Source organism: Homalodisca vitripennis, chromosome 5, assembly GCF_021130785.1.
Source record: "Homalodisca vitripennis isolate AUS2020 chromosome 5, UT_GWSS_2.1, whole genome shotgun sequence".
NCBI lineage: Eukaryota > Metazoa > Arthropoda > Insecta > Hemiptera > Cicadellidae > Homalodisca > Homalodisca vitripennis.
This window is the reverse complement of record NC_060211.1, coordinates 51,024,365-51,043,628: the sequence shown is the minus strand read 5'-3', so window position 1 is coordinate 51,043,628 and position 19,264 is coordinate 51,024,365. Positions and strand designations below refer to the sequence as shown.

At 32.5% G+C, this 19,264-nt stretch overlaps 1 protein-coding gene across 1 annotated transcript in view; it reads left to right on the top strand.

Moving 5' to 3' along the window:
* Positions 1-19,264, top strand: part of LOC124362161 (replication factor C subunit 1-like) — a 54,535-nt gene that overhangs the window by 11,714 nt on the left and 23,557 nt on the right. Inside the window, exons 2-6 of the mRNA XM_046816409.1 lie at positions 2,922-3,087; positions 10,840-10,973; positions 11,513-11,698; positions 15,835-16,561; positions 19,050-19,118. Of these exons, the coding sequence (XP_046672365.1) occupies positions 2,922-3,087; positions 10,840-10,973; positions 11,513-11,698; positions 15,835-16,561; positions 19,050-19,118 (1,282 nt within the window). The remainder of the gene's footprint in view (positions 1-2,921; positions 3,088-10,839; positions 10,974-11,512; positions 11,699-15,834; positions 16,562-19,049; positions 19,119-19,264) is intronic.

Below are 19,264 nucleotides of genomic sequence, written 5' to 3'. Positions count from 1 at the left end.
GCTCCCCAGCATACAATACCGTACTGCAATCTAGAGTAAATTACTACTTGAACATTCTATTCAATTTACATACAATTCTTTTACATACAAACTATTCATGAACATCAAGTTCTGAACAGCCATCATTTACAAAATAAATTAAATCTAATGATAAAGTGTCATTAGTCATTTGTGAAGTCCAGGAATTCGTTGATTGTGCAGATAAATTTTTCTATGAGCCAGCAATTTAGTGTAATAGGTTTTTGCAGAAGTCTCAGATTTTAGGAATAAATACAAATAAGGGTATAAAGGTCTTTTTAGGACTAAGTGCAAGGTCCTATACTATTCTCTCAGACAGAAAAACACACTCATCTTTGAGATTCTTTTCATTCCTTTGCTTGAGCTCGATTGGTTAAAACTCAAAAATAAAAATCTCAGATATTAAAATAAGTTTTGAAAACAAACTATTTTAACTCTATTATAAATAATTGTAACATATGACACTATACATAGTCTGACAATGCATTCTTTTAAACCTTTGATTGAAACAGTTCTGGGGTATAGGTCATTATTTGTATTTAGGGTATCATTTGTATCATATCCTAAAAACTTTTGGTATTATCCTCTTGGTCAACCTCCCATCAGCACAATGGAATCCTAGCTGCATATCTTACTGTTTTAACGAATACAATTTGTTACATTTCCATTAATGCCATTAATTCCATAGTATGAGACAAATAATGCAAGCCTGGGTTGTGGCATGGTATTGCTAGCTGTAACGGAGGAATAACTAACTAGTGATTGGATAATTGATTGAATTTATCAATCGAGTGATCATTACAGCTCAAGTATTAGCAAGAGCAAAAAGTAGTAATAAAATTAAAATATGCAGAATAATCAAATTCTGAAGAACAAAATGGATGTAAACAACTGGAACAAAATGAGACATTGTTGCATTGCTTCATATTGAGAATCAGCTGATATGACAATATGACAAAGCCACAATGTGATTGGGGGGGGGGGGGGTGGCAGGGTGCCCATACAACCAGGCTTATAATGATTTGTAGCGTACTATAGTGATTGCAGTTTCTTATTGTTCACAGAATATATCATTATGGAAACCTGATTTTGACTACAGTTTGGAAAGGTTTTATATTATTTAGTACAGCTACTAAACTGGTATACTGTTATATTATTCTCTAAATAAGTTTTGAAATACACTTATTGTGATTAGATTAGTGTAGACTCGTAGGGAATTAAACGTTATTAAAGGTTTTTCTTAAAATCATGTTGTCTGTTTGTCCGCCTATGCGATACTCTTGATAGAAAGGCCCTAGGGACTTGTAACTTGATACATGTTCCTCTTAGTCCAATGAAAAATTCGAAATTCTGAATCCAGAGCAATTTGGATTTAGAGAAACAGATCCACAATTGACGCTGAACAACCTTAAGGACAATGTTGTCGATGGTTTGGATAGGCGAGAACCTGTGCTTAGCATACTATTTCTCGATCTATCTAAAGCCTTTGACTGTGTGCACCACGAGACACTGTTGCACCAGTTGGAGAAATGTGGCATTCAAGGTCTCCCGCATTTGTGGATCGGTTCTTACCTTAAGGATCGACATCAGTGCATGGAGATTTCAAATGTCATTTCAAACAAAATTAATATAGCCCACGGTGTTCCTCAGGGTTCTATCCTCGGGCCTCTCCTGTTTTTAATTTATGTCGGCGGATTGAATTCAGTTATTCAGCATGGAAAACTGGTTCAATATGCCGATGACACGACTCTTTGTTTTAAAAGTAAATCAATACAAGAATTGGAAATCACCTCTTTCATGGAATTGAACACATACAATCAGTATTTCACTGAAATGAATCTGAAAACAAATCAGTCAAAAACAATTGTAGTAAGTTTCAGCCTTCGTCAGCATGATCGAGTGGTGTGTTCGGCCGTATTTATGGATGACAACCTTCTTGAAGAAAATAATTTCACAAATTTTTTGGGAATGATTCTGGACGAAGGACTGACCTGGAGCGATTATGTTGACAGGGTCTGTGCTAGAGTTACCTTAGGTATTTATGCTCTGTGCAATCTAGCAAAATTTTGTTCCCCAGAAGTTTTAAGAATGGCCTATTATGGCCTAATCCATCCTCATTTTGCGTATGTAATAAGGCTTTGGGGAAGTTGTGCAAAAAACAAAATGGAGTGCGTCTTTAGACTCCAGAAAAAGGTTGTCAGAATCATTGAAAATTTGAATTACAGAGAGTCATGTAGGGAATCTTTCAGGGAGTTGAGATTGCTGACTTTGCCCTGTCTCTATATTTTTGAGCTGATCATGTACTGTAGATCAAGGTGCACCTTGATTCGTGGCAGGAACGTTCATCAATATGAAACTAGAGGCAGGGACAACTTTCAAACTCATCAAAGCAGATTGACATTAGCGCAACATCTACCGCAAGAAGTTGGTATCAGATTAATCAACAGGCTCCCTGAAGAAATAAAAATTTTCAATAATCAAAATCAATTTAAAATGCGTCTCAAACTCCTTTTGGTGTCCAAGGCTTTCTACTCTGTTGATGAATTCATGATAAGCCGCGGGATATTTGAGAGTGCTGGATCTGAGGTCAATGCGATTGTGTCTTGAATGATTGTATGAATTGTGAGTATGAGGTTGCGTGAATGTGTAGATGAAATCGTGTAAATTGATTTAAACTATTGACGTTTGCGATACGATGTAAAAATTGTTAAAAGAATGCAATAAAGAGATTATTATTATTATTAAGAACTGTATTAATTTTGGGGGTAAAAGGTCAAAGGCCAGTCTGTCTGTCTGTTACATTCTGTCTGGTTCTTCAATGTTCTGTTGTATCTGTTTATTTTGGAACTAGATTAGATAATCCTATTAATATACACTTGTTGATTTTATAATTCTCTTTCTAGGATATCAGATCATTTTTTAGTGTGAAAAAATCTTCTGGAAATGAAAAGACACAAGATGTTGTGAAAAAGCCAAGCCAGAGAAAAAGAGTAGTTGTGATTGATTCTGATTCTGATGAGGAAACTAACAGAAAATCATCTAAGCGCAGCAAGACTTCTGTGGCTGTTGGTAAGTTGGAAATTGCAATTGATTTTCAAGATAACTCCTTGGTATTTTTATAATTAGCCATGACTTAGGTTATTGTTGTTAATATCAGTATATAATTAGTAATGGTCCCTTTTTTTAACTACCTTTTCTTTTCTTAAAGTGAAATTACAATTTAGTGTCAACTTAAGGTGCTAATATATAAATTTATTCTTAGCAAATGTGAATAAAAGATAAATGTAATGGATAAATAAGAATTATTTTTTAACATCAACTGTTTCTTAGGAAGTTTTTTTAGTAACCAATTGCCATGCTTTGACGAGAATGTATAATAGTAATACTACAATCGTGCTGTGACAGGACAGTCTCACCAAGAGACATTGACCATGTAGTTCTATTGTTTTTCTGCACTAAACAGGCTGTGAATTTTCACAATCTTGCCAATATAATGTTTCTAAATAGCATAACTGAATTTTTTATTTTGTAGCCAGCTAATGTTTTGATGATCTCAAGGAGAAATTGTGGTCTCGTACCGAAAGTTTGTACACAGTAGATCTCTGAACCGCAATGCTGGACTGCAGTCTGCCCCACGGTAGTGCTGTGTTGGTAATTGTTTGTTCTCTTTATTTTTCCAAATTGGATACATGTACTTTCTAAACATCACAGAAAGGAAAGTTATTAGGTATACATGATGTTATGTCAAAACGCTGAAAGACTCATCTAAAAACTAAGGAGCTTAAAATAAGTGGTAGTGATGAATCGTCACCGAATTTCTTATATTATATACCGCTAGTGACAAAATTTGCTAGGCCACCACAACATTGTGGAATTTCCTGCAAATACAGCTTGTGACGATAAACCATAACCGTTCCACTGTATTGGTATAATACAGTATTTCAGTTATTATTTGGTTTGATAATGAATGAGAGAATTGGAAATTTTTGACTAGGAAAGAACTGTGAATTTTGAAAAGTGATTTTGAGTGACAACCCTGTTTAATTAATTAAAATGTTTATTCACTATTAAAACAAATTAATTTCTTTTGGATTTGTACTGTTGATTACCATCTCTTTTCTCACTCAAAAATCCTCATCACATTGTTCGAAGTAATATTTCCCAATGTCTGCTTACTTGAGAAAGAGTTTTATCATTGATAACTAAACTGTCATCTATAAATTACAAACATGGTAAGTTTTAGATAATTAATTTTTATTACAAATAATACGATTTAAAAATGGAATAAATCAAGCTTGATTTACAGAACATTAAATTCTCTCCTAAAGTAGTATATATATATATATATATATATATATATATATATATATATATATCGTCGTGCAATAAACATAAGGCGTAACTGAAAAATTATCGATTTTGAGATAAGACCATAACCCCACTATGTTTTATGCGCTCTATCCAATAGACATACTGGCGTATCTGCATCTTCTCTTTCTACGGTTTAAAAGTTATTGTGAAAAATATTGGGGGTTGTATCTAACATTATGCTTTCAATACAAGAGACATACAGACCTATCTTTACTTACAGCCATATGTCTATTTTGTTCAGCTGTTAGAAGCAGAGACATAGAGGCGTATCTGCACTTACGCCCGTATGTTTCTTAACTTGAAACTTGTTCAGTTCACTAGAGGGCAGAGGGCATACTGGTGTATCTGTTATTTTGAATATTAATCACTTAACTTCATTGGACTAAGGTCGTTTAATGTATATTTAACAAGCTGTACACTACTCTGTGGAGTTTTTAAACTCACTTGAACCATCAGGAATGCCGTCACATCAATTACTCTTGAAAGTAGGATCCACCGATAATGATGTTGAGAAACTTACGACCACCAAAATTGTGCAACGGCACTCGACTAACCGTCAAAAATTTACATCCAAATATCATTGAAGCAAAATTCGTCAAAAAACTGCTCAAAGGAATTCTGTAAAAAAAAAATGTTGAGAAAAACATTCTTCAAAGAATATTTACATGAGAAAACAAAAAATACTTGCCTATTTTTTTTAAACCTTTTACTGATGGAAAATAACACTGTTCTTGGAAATTGTAAAAAAGATATCAAATCACGTTTATCAAAAATTTGACATTTGTGACACGTTGTAAATGTCAAAAAATGTTTGTTTACATAGAAAACGTCAAAAATATTTATGTTTACTTAGTTACTGTCAAAAATAACAACAATTTTTTGTCGCATTATATATGTTTACAAAGAACAGCTGATTAAAAATTTGAAAAGACTCTTTCACTTAATAACATATGTTTGCTGCAATGCATTTCTTACGGGTATTTCTGTAACCAGTGGGGCGGAATCCTGAATCGGGAGAAAGTGATAAAAAGTATCCTATAACCTTCTACAGATCAAGACGAACAAAATTAAAAAAAAAATTAGGCGAATCCGTCCAGCCGTTTGTGAGTGATGCTGTTACACACGAACAGTTTCATTTTTATATATATATATAGATATATTTTTAGTGCTGTTAAACATTAACATTGAATAGCCATTCTGTGAATTTCGAGGGGATTTTTCACGTGGAGAGGTTGGCAATAACAAAGAGTAGCAGCTGTCAGTCTCAGTTTTACTGTGTGAAAATAATATAACCTCCAATTTGCCAGTGTGTACTTATACTGTGGTGTTAAGTGTGAAGTTTATGTTTAGACTGTCACATTCTGTTTTAGTTTTATTATCTTTTTTTTAACTGCGAAGAGGGCAATACTCAGAGGTATGATCAAGTGTAAATTAACAATAAACATTTACAATTGAATATAAACAATCACTACACGGAAAATGGATGGTGAAAGTGATAGAGACGTTACTTTAAGCTTCCTTTCAGGTTAGGTCTAACAACAATAATGTTAATAATGAAGATTTGGGGTTGGACTTAATGGATATTAATGACAATCTAGACTTGGATCCTGATTATTTTCCAGCATGCGATCTTGAGTCTTGTAGAAAACCAGTTTTCTCTCTTTGTGACAGCTGCAGCTATGTTTTATGTGAGGATCCATTTTACTTTGGGTTCTTGCGACGATAGACATTCCTTAAACAATGCATCGTGTACAACATCTTCTAACAGCAATGACAATCAGCCTAAAAATACAAATCCTAGGGATGATCAATGTGCCACTTGTGAAATTGGTGACTGCAGAGAAGAAATGTTTGCGGCATGTCCCCTATGTTTTCGATTTCTTTGTTTTTAGTCATCTTGATAAGAGTCTGTGTATTGATGACCACCACCTGAAAGGGAAAGCTACAGAAACTGCCAAAACAGTTAGGCCTAAGAAAAAAATATTAGCACATCCTACAGTTGATTTGGAACCTGAATCATTTTGAAGTAGATGGAAGCTCAAAAAGAAGGTGCCACACTTATTCTTGCTCACAGAATAAACTTAAAAATAGGAAAAATAAAAAGAAGATGGCAAAAAGAGCAAAGGAATAGAGGCGAACAATATGTAAGTGTGACGACAAAAAAAACTGTTTCAGCTAGAAATCGAGTTAGAGAAAGGTGTAATGGAGATGGATGTAAAAAATTTGCACAGTGTTCAGAAGTTTCCGATGAAGAAAGGCAACAAATATTGACTGATTTCTATGGAACTGGAAGCCTCCAACTGCAGAGGGAATACATTGTAAGATATGTAAAAAAAATGGCCACTAAGAGAAAAACAACTGGAAAAGAACAGTCTCGAAGATCATATACTTTTGTATATTTTTTGCCCAAACAAGGAAGTGAAATTCCTGTTTGTAAAAAGTTTTTTATAAACACATTATGTGTTTCAGAAAAAATGGTTAGGACATCACTATCAAAGATACAAAGAATCTGGGGTTTTGGAAGGAGAAAAAGAGGTGGTCTCTCAAAAGTTCTACAAGATCAGGACAAAATTGTATCGGGATGCAAATTATCAACCACATTAACCGTTTCCCACGTTTGTAGAATCTCACTATTGCAGAGCATCTACTTCGAAGGAATATTTGCACCGGACCTGAGTTTGTATAAAATGGTCGAAAATGTTCAACAGGGAAAATAAAACAGAAAATATAAAGACCAGTTACTTCACCTACTCAAATATTTTCAGGGAAATGAACCTTGGGTTTCATCACCCAAAAAAGGACCAATGCGGGCTATGTAATGCCTACAAAAGTGGCGACTCTAATAAAAAAAGCGGACCTTGAACAAACGCTATCAAACCCATATTTCAGAAAAAAAGCTGTGAGGGCCTTCAAACAACACGTTAAGGATCTTCTGGTAGATGAGTCATGTGTATGTGCTACTTTCGATTTACAGCAAATAATACTGCTGCCTATAGCTGCAGACAGTAAGCTCTTTTACCATAGAAGACTTACAAATTACAATATGACTGTAATATAACATCGTCAACAAAGATTGTAGTTGTTACGTTTGGCATGAGGGCTTAGGCCGAAGAGGGTCATGTGAAATCGCGTCATGTCTGTATGACTACTTAAGTGATCTTGATAACAAGAATGTCAAAGAGGTATTTTTGTTCTCTGACGGATGCAGTGGTCAGAACAAAAACTCTGCCATTGCTACAATGTTACTTAATGTTGTATGTACTTCTAAAAGTATCAGATTTATATCGCTAAAATTCTTTGAGCCGTACCATGGCCAAAATGAGGGCGATATTCCGCCCATAGTGCAATAAGTTCAGCACTAAGTACTGCTGGCAATGTCACTGTACCTTCCGAACTCAAATCTATTATACGCCTGGCACGCAGGAAACATCCATATGACGTACACAGTATGGAAAATTCTGATTTCTTGGATTTCATGGCCTTAGCCAAACAACTAAGGATCCTTACCGTACGAAAAGAGACGACGAAGGAAGAAACATTGTGAAACTGGCCTAGTATGGGTCGAATACATGGTATTGAAGAAAGAAGAACCTTGTAAACTTTTTTTCAAAACAAGCCATGTAGACAGTTTGTACAGTAGTTTGACAGTGCCCAGAAGTAACATCGATCCCAGTTCAAAGCCAAAAAGACTCTACAAGAAAAATGAACCAAAACTGACGAAAGATAAGTACAATGATTTGATGGGGCTCTGCAGTGGTCCAACACCCATCATACGGGGCGAAGACAACATGCTGTTTTACAAAAACCTGCGCCATGATTAACTTAAATGAAAAAGTGGTTGTAACCAGCGTTATGAAGATGAACTTCTTTCGTTACCAGGTTTTGGTAGTGTGTTGGTTTTTATTTTTTTTACATGTCAAATTGAAAATTTTTGTTTTGTAGTTAATACAATTAGTTTAAGGCTACTTCAATTTTTTGCTTAGTTTAAGTTTTTATTCGTTATTTTTGTGTATTTTGTAGTTAATAAACTAAGTTAACAGCCCACATTGATTTTCACAAGGTATCAAATTTAAAAAAACTAATCTTGGGCCCACATTGAATTTCATATTGTAAAATCCTATTTTCTGTTATTTAATGATTTGTATGTAATAAATATAATTTAAAAAGCTCAAATCTAGTTTTCTTCCTTTCCTCTTATCATTTACAACAGTTTATAACTTGAAAATGAATGAGCGTAACTGATTTTTTGAATTTGTTTGTTTGAGACATACTGGCGTATCTGCTTTAAATGCTATTTTAAATGGATGGAAAAAATAAAAAAGAAAAAATAACTAGCGTACTTTGATGTCCATATTCTAAGGTATTATGTGCAAAAATTTGGTTGACTTTAGGCCGCTTATATCTAGATTTAAAACTTAAAACCATAGGTATAAGTTTCTTAAAACTGCTCTCCTGAAAAGTTGTTATTTTGCAGTTACGCCCCTATGTTTATTGCACGACGATATATATATACAGGGTGTCAATTAAGTCTGGAACCTCTTTTTTAATTTTTAAACCACAATATAAAAAAAATACCAAAGTTCACACGTGCTTACTGGTGATAGTAACGCACATACCTGCCCTATTACGACCAGATAATCCCTTTGGGGGATGGTCCACAAGGAGTCAGACAAAATTCTTAAATAGCAGCATAGGTCAAGTTTGGTATCAAATTAAAGGTCTTACTTAGCAGAGTACAATGCCGCAAACCGGACTTAAAAAGGTGGATCATTCAGTAGTTATAGCTATTTAAATTTTAAAACAATTGAACAATGTAAATTATTAAGTATTACAAGTAAACACCAATTTTTAAGTTCCTGTGATCAAAGTAAGTGTTCAAAATGTTTCCCCTACCATCGTCTGGCAATGTCCTAGGCGGTTGTAAAAGCCATCCACTGCATTTTGAAGGTAGTCACGAGGAATATCTTGAGCTTCTTGGACTATGAGATTTCTTAGGTGCGCCAAATCTCGAGGCTTAGTATGATAAACTTTATCTTTGAGGTATCCCCAAAGAAATAAATCCAGCGGAGATAAATCAGGGAACGAGCAGGTTCCACTCTACTGCACCATGTCTTCCAATCCATCTGTGAAGGAATATTGTATCCAAGTATTCTCTAACAAGGAGAGCAAAGTGTGGTGGCGCGCCATCTTGTTGGAAATAAATTCTTTGAAATTGTCGACAAGAGCAGCTTGTAGTGCAGGAATTATCTCATTTTGGAGCATTGCTAGATAGAGTCACCATTTAAATTACCATTGATCAATAATGGGCCATTAATTTGATTTCCTATAATACCTGCCCAAACGTTAAGTTTCTGTGGATGCTGTGTATGACTCAATCTGCCGCTTTCACATTCTAACTGTAGTTGTGTTATTGGTAATAATTATTGATTCCTGGCTTCGATTACTACATTGTCAGATGATGGGAGGGGAACATTTTTGAACACTTACTTTGATCACAGGTACTTAAAAATTGGTGTTTACTTGTAATACTTAATAATTTACATTGTTCAATTGTTTTAAAATTCAAGTAGCTATAACTACTGAATGAATCCACCTTTTGAAGTCCGGTTTGCGGCATTGTACTCTGCTAAGTAAGACCTTTAATTTGATACCAAACTTGACCTATGCTGCTATTTAAGAATTTTGTCTGACTCCTTGTGGACCGTCCCCCAAAGGGATTATCCGGTCGGTAATTGGGCAGATGTGTGCGTTACTTTCACCAGTAAGCACGTGTGAACTTTGGTATTTTTTTCTATTATGGTTCAAAAAATTAAAAAAGAGGTTCCAGACTTAATTGACACCCTGTATATAGTTATATATACTAGCTGTTCCCCGCGGCTTCGCACGCTTTTCGTAAGTTTTGCCCGCGTATGAGCATTTCTGGTTTGAAGTAAATTATATTTCCAACCCCGATGTAGATTTTACCTTGATGTCACGATCAAGAAAATATGTCAAAAATGTATTGTACATGCATAATGTATTTTATTACAAAGTGGTCTACCACTCAACCTTTTAAGTTCAACCAAAAATTTAGTTTAGACAATTATACATCATAACTTAGCGCCTTCAAATAGTGTTTCACTGTTTAATATAGTATCTATCTCGTAATTGCAGGTTATAATGTGCAGGCGCTTTGAAAACTTTTCTTCATTTTATTCGTTCATATTCACGACATAAGCGAATAATTCAGATAATAACTATCCTATCTTCTAAGTTAGACTAAATTACGGATACATGTGAAATTTGATTGAAATTGGTTCCTCGTTTTGGAGTTTATTGGCAACATACATCGTGACTCAAGATTTTTATATATATAAGATATATATATATATATATATATATATATATATATATATATTTTACTTATATTATGAGTTTTATGAATTAAATAAGACTTTTATATTGTTTCAGAAAACCCTAAAGAAATTAAAAAGGAAGAAGATTCTAAAACCAAATCAAAATATTTTGAGCCGGAAAAAGTTAACGCAAGTGATATTTTTAGCTCCAAGCCAATAAAAAGGGACAATGCCCGCAATATAATTAAGGTATGTTTTATTGGATTAAATTTGATTGCTTTTCTTTTCAGCTCTTCACACAAAATCCTACCAAGATAAAATATAGAGACTAATAATTTTGTTTTTTCAACTACGTATTAAATAGTATAATACTTTCACGTGTATTTATTATAGAAAAGTAATTAAAATAAAATGATTTTTGTACAAATAAAAATTGTAATATGCAAAGGTTTGAAATAAAATTGTTTTTGCATGATTTTTGGATCCAACAAAAATTAATTAGAAGAGTAAATTACACATCAAAGCTTGTAATTTCATTTAAGGAGAATGTTATATTGGGTTGACTACATTTCCCATTAAAAACAGTAATATGTTCTCTTTTTGGTAAATTATTCAGGTAGGTTTGCTGGAACATTTAAAACGTATTTTGCTAGTGCACTTTTGATTTTCACATCAGTTTTTCATAGTAGTATGTCATAATCATTATTATTTATAAACATGTTACTTGTTTAGTTCTAATTTTATGTACATAATAGTACAAAAAATGTTAACCATGAATTCATTTTTAGAAAGCTGTTCCCAAGGAGGATAAGGAATTCCATATTGATAAAGATTTGGAATCAGAATTGTTGAATCTTGATGCCGTTGGACTTGACATACTGGACAAAAGTACGACTGATTCTCACATAATCAGTGAAACAGATCAGGATAATAGTAATTCAATCAGTTTAAAATCAACCGATGAATTAAATTCAGTAAGTAAATAATTATATTTATATTTTATTTCAATACAAGTTGAGCCATTTCTGTTCACATTTTGACCCTTTTAATTCCGGCCATAAAGTCAAACTAAATAGGGCTCAAATTAACCCTAGAACTGGCAGTTATATTACTCGGTATTGGCGGGCTACTTTTGGGTATTTTGCAGATGTCTTAAAAAGATTTAAGTATATAAATCAATATAACCATGATATATTATATATGGTTGTATTCATAAATAATAATTATTTATATTGTAGAAAATATCTGCATAAAAATATTTTGTATAACTATCCTGTACAGAATACCAAACATAAAAGCTTATAAGGAAAAAAATAAAATGTGGGACCACCCCTGGAAAACAATATTTTTATTGTTCAATTATAAATTCAAGATAGCCTGATTTTTAGAAATTTTATCTAGTTATTATCATGTTATAAATTAAATATATATCATGATAATTGTTTGATCTGAATGTTTATAATTTCAGAATATTGAAACAATGCGCGAATATGAAAAAGCATGCAAAACAAATCCAAGCTTTTTCAGATCTGAAGATCTGTCATATAAATTTTCCTCAGCCATGGCTCTATTTTATTAATTTAAGAAAGTAGACCTAGTTAAAAAAGGGTTAATTTTACTATATAATATTAGTTTTGGCAGCAGTCATGCAGAGAAGTCCCAAGCAACTAGTCTAGCATGCAAACATAAAATCCAAAAACAACCAATTCATTATTAATGAATTCACACAAAGATAACACTCATTACACAACACACAACAACAAATTACTGCATAAATTACACCACTAACAATTACTTCAATTAAATATAACTCAATTTAGTAGATTTTCAAACAATAACAAACAACTTAAAAACGTTTCAAACTCTGAATTCGTCTCTTTGGATAGAACGTAAGCGGCTGTCAAAGAAGATTAGCATTAGGAGTCACAGATTACAGATTCGATTGGTAACGAGGACTCAGCTAAAATAAAGAGTAATTCGTCCTCTTTACATTGGTGCCTAAATATCATTAGTACAAGGCGGAAATACTTTATAAAAAGTGTTTTTACAGACGATGTACCGACCGCCCATTTTTAGGTGGCTGCCAATACGTGTGGCAACGTAACCATCAGAAAACGGGTAGTTACGAGTTTGAGGGTTAAATAAAAGAAATATAAACATATAAAGTATAACACTATAAATAACTCAACAATTAATTGCATAGTTGGTTGTCATTAACAGCTGCTGATATACATATAGAAGTATAGCAAGTTCCTACTCTTCTTTTAATTAAGGTTCTTTTCAATTAATGGATACAGCACAAATTATATGTTCTATAGCATTGTGAAATACTGTATACAAATTTAGTTCGCAACTTTATTGGAAAGATCGTTTCTTTGTGACCATTTTAGTGTAGCGCAAGTGTAAGTTTCATAATTTAAAAATTAATCTGTGAAATTCTAAAAAAAACAGACATTCTAAAAAAAAACAGTGTTGGAATTTGATTGGTGTCCTACATGTGAACTTTAGGATATAAATAGGTAATGTATATTTTCCATAAAATGTTACAAAAAAATTGATGTTTTAGTAGTTAATTAATGTCAATAAATAGGTATTTATAATTGAGATTTGAAGCATTGATAATCCACCTTTTAAATGCTCTTAAAATAAGAAAAATATTATTGAGTTAAATTTTTTTAAATAAAGTCCTAGCACTAAACATTTTTTTTACTGTGATGAATTATATTTTCTTTTAAGTAGAAATAATGTTGGCAGCATCTAATTCTGAATCAGTTTGTTTATGTATTAAAATGAACATTAAAAACGGGCATTGTGAGTTTGGGCGAGTAAGGTGGATGCATTGGCCGCACCAATTAATCAACCATCTATCATCGTTATCCGTTGTTCTTTGTGGTTTGGGGCCATGCAAAAACAATTTTTGGCATGTTCAAATGGCCATGAAGAATGGTGTGGAATTATACCTTATATGCAATATCATTAATTAATATTCTTCTGTTTGCACAGACAATTTGCTAAACTGGTGTCTCTTGGCATTGACTTTAGAAATGTTTTTACTCTACCTCGTTTATAGATCTTCAAAAATATGAGGTGTGTTCAAAAATGATCCAAACTTAATCCGAATAAAGGTTATTTATTCATTAACATGTTTTAATAAGTTATCTCCTTAAAAATAGTCCCCTTAAGATTCCAAACACTTATTCCAGTGCTCTTGCCACTTGGAAGTATCTTGAAAGCCTCGTTCGGAATGAACTTCAGTTTTGCATTATGTTATTTCTTGTCTCAAATGAGAAACGTTTAAGGGACATCTTCAAGAGGGAACACCCAGAAATTGTGAACTGCAATATTAGTTAACAAGGATAATCTGTTTAACCATGAAGTTTTGAACATGGGGGAAGAATGCACTGCAGCATAGTCCTGATGAAGCTGTCAAGATTGTGACAGGCATCCATGAGTCGGGATGTTTATACCACTTTGGATCACGTAGAACATGCAGAACTTCTGAATAGTACTCTTTAGTGTTGTTTTCACTCTCAGTTGCATTCTTGTGAAGAACTAATTTTTGCTGTCTATAGTCAGTATGGCCTAGAGTGTACTTCAAACTTGAAGTGCTTTTTTCAGATGAGGTGATTTTACTTGTTTCTATTAGGAAGACTGCATTTTGGTATCTGGGTCATACACACATTCAAAATTAATCGCCTACGACTGTTTTGAGCAAATTTGGGCCAATTGTGTGCATTCTAACATATTCTGAGCAATTTCAAGTCACAACTGTTTTTGTTCTTCTGACAAGTCCTGTGGAACAGTTTTGCAAAGACTTTCTAGTTGTCAAATCTTCTGTTGAAATTCAATAAACTGAACCTTTACTGATGCTTTCCTTTGAAACTAATTCACAGAGAGTAATAATTATCAATCCTCCACCACTAAAAAGCAAACTTGATCGATATTTTTATCATTTTGATTTTTACCTGGTCTTCCAGAAAGATATTACAATAGAAGAAATACATTTACCAAGTAGCCAATTTTTAAAACTATTTATTAATTTCATATATGAAATAATATTTAACCTTTCCAGCGTTATTGACGCGAATCCGCGGAGGGCCACTACAAGCTCAAAACGTTATTGCCGTGGATCCGCGTTTTTGCATTCTTTATTTTTTTTACTGCTATGTTAGTTGAATATTTTGCTGCTAGATGGTTCTAGTAGTCATGCGACATACAGACGGGTTGCCCTGCCTCGAATTCTGTTACAATGGGAGTGGCAGCTGCTTCTAATTGGCCAAACACTGTCTAGCGGGAGTTGCCCCGCGCCTTTCACAAAGTCATTGACGGGAGCTCCCGTCAAGACATCTAGTCAATTAGTTAGTGAGAAGCGTCCGGTACACGCATATGTATTTCGGTTATCGATAATTTTCTGTTGTGTCCTATTCTTTTTAAAGTAAATTATTCATATTATATACAGCAGTTTCCAGTATTTATTTAGTGTTTTTTTACCATTATTCGTGTGAATGGCGAATCCAGACGATTCGGAATTTGAAGATTTAGTAATTCTGAGCAATAACTTGGTCAACCCCAAACTTTTTAATATTTTACTACGGTCATAAGGATGTTATCAGAAAGCAAGAAACATAATTCAAGCCCTGCAAGGCTGTCCTACAGGTTGCCGAGCGATAAGAAGGTTCAAAGTCCACGCGATAACAGTGGCTTGCGGGAGATGCGCAGAATGTCAGTTGTGACAGCCCGCCACCAAATAAACACTCTTTGTCTACTTTTGTATTTTTCTAATTTTATTGGTTTGTAATATAGTATATGTTTATCTATAAAACTGTGTTTCATTCCCATACTACTGAATAAATGATAAAAATATTAGTGACAACTACAATGCGATAATCTCAAAAGTTAAAAATTAGCCTAGGAAATCCAAAAAGGGCTAAACAAATTTTATTTACCGTTAAATAACTCTATTTTGACATACAGAAACGAAAATAAATGTAACTTTACACATTGGAAATTTAAAAAAATTGTAACTTTTTCAAAGATCAGGTCAAATTTTTCATGACGCTTAAAGGGTTAAATTTCATTATGTCACTAACACCAATTGTTATGTTAACAGGTAACAAATAAACAGAGTCCTGATCTTGAAAAATCCACACGTGCAGAGAAACAAATAGATAAAACTGAATGTGATGATATACCAAGGAAAAAGCTTAAAACAAAGGGGGATACATTTTTGTCTGAAAGTATTAATACATTTAATAAAGTTAAAACTAGTCCTGTGAAAACACCAGAAACTAATAACAAATATAAGTCTCTTAGTAAACTATCTCTAAAATCGCCAAAGAAATCACCATCAGAAAATTCTTTATTTAAGAAATCTCCTTCAAAGAAGACATTAACCTCGAGTACCATTCCAAAGACATCACCGTTTAAAAAAAGTTCGTCTTTAGATAAGCCTATCCACAAAAATCAAAATGATAAAAAGGAGTTGAAGAAAGACTCAGAAAGTAATAAAGCTATTTGCTCAGAACCTGCAGTAAAAAGTAAAGATGCAAAAGAAAAGCAGCATTCTACCAAACACAATGAAAAAGCCTTTTCAAAAACGTCACAAAAAGATACAAATACATTGTCGAAGGAGAAATCTGTAACATCTGACATGAAATTAGAAGAAGTTAGTAAATTGTCAAGTGCTCTTAGTAATCTGTGGGTAGAGAAATACAAGCCAATTACAACGAAGCAAATCATCGGCCAGCAGGGAGACAAAAGTTGTGTCAATAAACTGACGACTTGGCTTAGAAACTGGCACCATAACCATTCAGGACAAAAGAAGTTGGTAAAGCCTGGTAAGTAATGATTTTTTAATTCTTATTGTGAACAAAATTCTAAATAATTTATTAATATCATGATATTATTGTTTACAAGAATAATGTATTAATATAATAAACGTTGTATTTGTGCTGTTACTAATAAATAATACATAATTTATGTTCTTTATAGAAAGTAATATTTACATTTAATGTAAATATAAAAATAAATTTATAATATGTTTTGTCAGTTTTGTCGTGGATGGATAATCTTAATCTGTTTTTAATGTTTTGAGGTCTCATGCAAATAATAGGTAGTAAAATAAAATCACATGAAAACCTTGATATTGGTATTTAATTTGTATTATTTTGAGTAAATTTAGAAAACCCAGTGTAAAACCTCCATTAACAAGAGCACTTTTGTTTGTTTGTTCTGTTTGGAATAATCTTTGTACACGCCAACTGATATGGCAAAACAAAATAAAAAATTTGGTCACATTTTAAGAAATAAATAATTTAAAAATGGATTTTTTTAGATGTTATCTTTTGTTTGAAACTAATAACATAGAAAAATGGTCAAAATCTAAGCATTGTGAAAATGGAATAAAAAGTTTGTCATCTGTAAAGATTGTAAACTGTATTTCTTGAATCTATTTCTAGAACTGAGACAAGATATATTGGAATTTTACTAGAATCACTTTGGGTTTGAAATCGTAATAATTTTGCAGTTAAAAATCTCTTAAAAATGCAAAAGCAAAAAAAAAAATAAATAAAAATCTGCTAAGGAAAATAAACAAGAATATATGACAAATGAAATTTTGAATTGAAAAGACTTATATGCTCATACGTGATAAATAATAAACAGATATTTGGGAAGAAATAAAAAAAATAAAGCTAACATTTCACTAAGAAACTATATTAATTTGATAAGTATGCAATAGACATTGGAAATGTAAGTAATTCTAACCAGACAATTTTATATGTATTTGACACATCTATACTATATAAACACAAAACTTTGGAAATTTTCGGAAATCACAGGAAATATAAAAAATAATAATAAAGTGGAATACTTTAATGGAGACTGTTGTAAATAAATCAATAGTTGTAAATTTAACTTCAAATAAAGAATCTTCCTTTGAAATTCAAATAGTAGTTGACAATGTAGTGATACCAACATATGATTCTACAAAATTTCTCTGATTGATTTTCAACAAAAATTTAAATTGGAATGATCATATAATTACTATTTGTTTAAAGAAAGTAATAAAACTGTCTTAATTCTGCAATAAAAATGCTCTTAAAATGGTATATTATGCATTTTTTTACTCCCAATTGGTTTTTGAAATTACAATATGTGGAAATATGTTTAAAAAGAACATTAATAGAACTGTATTAATACAAAAAAAAGCAGTACGTTATATCTCTGGTATTGGTTATCAAGATTCATGTAAACAAAAATTTCAAGAAATACATAAAAATTATGACAGTCTCTTGTTTAGTTATGTATAAACTGTTGCTGCTTTATACGGCTACATCAAACAACTTAACATATCACACAATCCACCAATATAACATAAGGAGTGCAAACAATATTGTAACCAAAAAGCTGAGATCCAAACAGTATTCATTATCAAAATTATCTTTTGGACCAGAATTATAGAATGCACTACAAATAGTTTAAGGTCACTGCCATTTGGTATATTCAAAAGACAAGTTGGCTTTTTCCTTTTGGAACAATCATTTTATAAAGTAGGTGAAGCTTTTGGGATTACTGTTGAATTAAACAATTATTGTTACTCCTAGGAAATTCTTTTATCAGTGTTGTAAAGGGTTTTTTTATATTTTAATTTGTTTTATTTAGTTTTTTTAAATTTATTTAATGTATTGCTTTGTTTAAGAAGTTTGAATGAACTGGAGGATTGCATTAGTGTTTGCATTGACTTGTACAATAATGTGTTTTCAATATCTATAACAAATTACCATGTAATCTTCACCAGTAATGAATGAGTATCTGTAAGTATCAATCATAAAATGTTTATGATCTATAAGGAAGAATAATTTTTATTCATTTTTCTTGAAACTTCCAAATTTCAATAACTTTAGTATTTTATCTTTTCGTGCATTCTACTATTTAGTGATTAGATCAGAAAAAATGCTACGAATGTTACCCTTTGTGATCGGCATTAAATTTATATGATTGCCCTCTCAGGTTGCCAGACAACAAAGGTGACCATGGGTGTTCTCTGTATCAGGTAATTTATTACTGCCCACATCTGAGAGGACAACCACCTGAGACTCCATCCGAGCTGAGCGAGAAACGAGTTTGGGCCACATTAGTGGCTTTCCTATCGCAAAGTGTTAATATCCAGATGTACCAAATTCGTCAACGAGAGTTTGCTAATCGTTACTACCAGGCTAATAAGTTTTTAATGTTTGCCCCTATACTTGTAAATTATGTTTAGGATGAATAAATGCGCAGTTTTGCACTCTATTTATACTCCAACGTTATATTTGTTTTGTTTAGGTCCTTGGGTAAAGAATGATGATGGAGCGTATTTTAAAGCTGCTTTACTGTCAGGTCCACCTGGTGTGGGTAAGTCATTTTCATTTATATTTATTGATTCTGGTCAATAAACTATAATCTGTCATATATTTGAATTGATTAGTTTTTTCTAAAGTTCTTGTTTAGCAACAGAGCAACAACAATAGACAACTTTGATTGACAAGGATTTGACAATA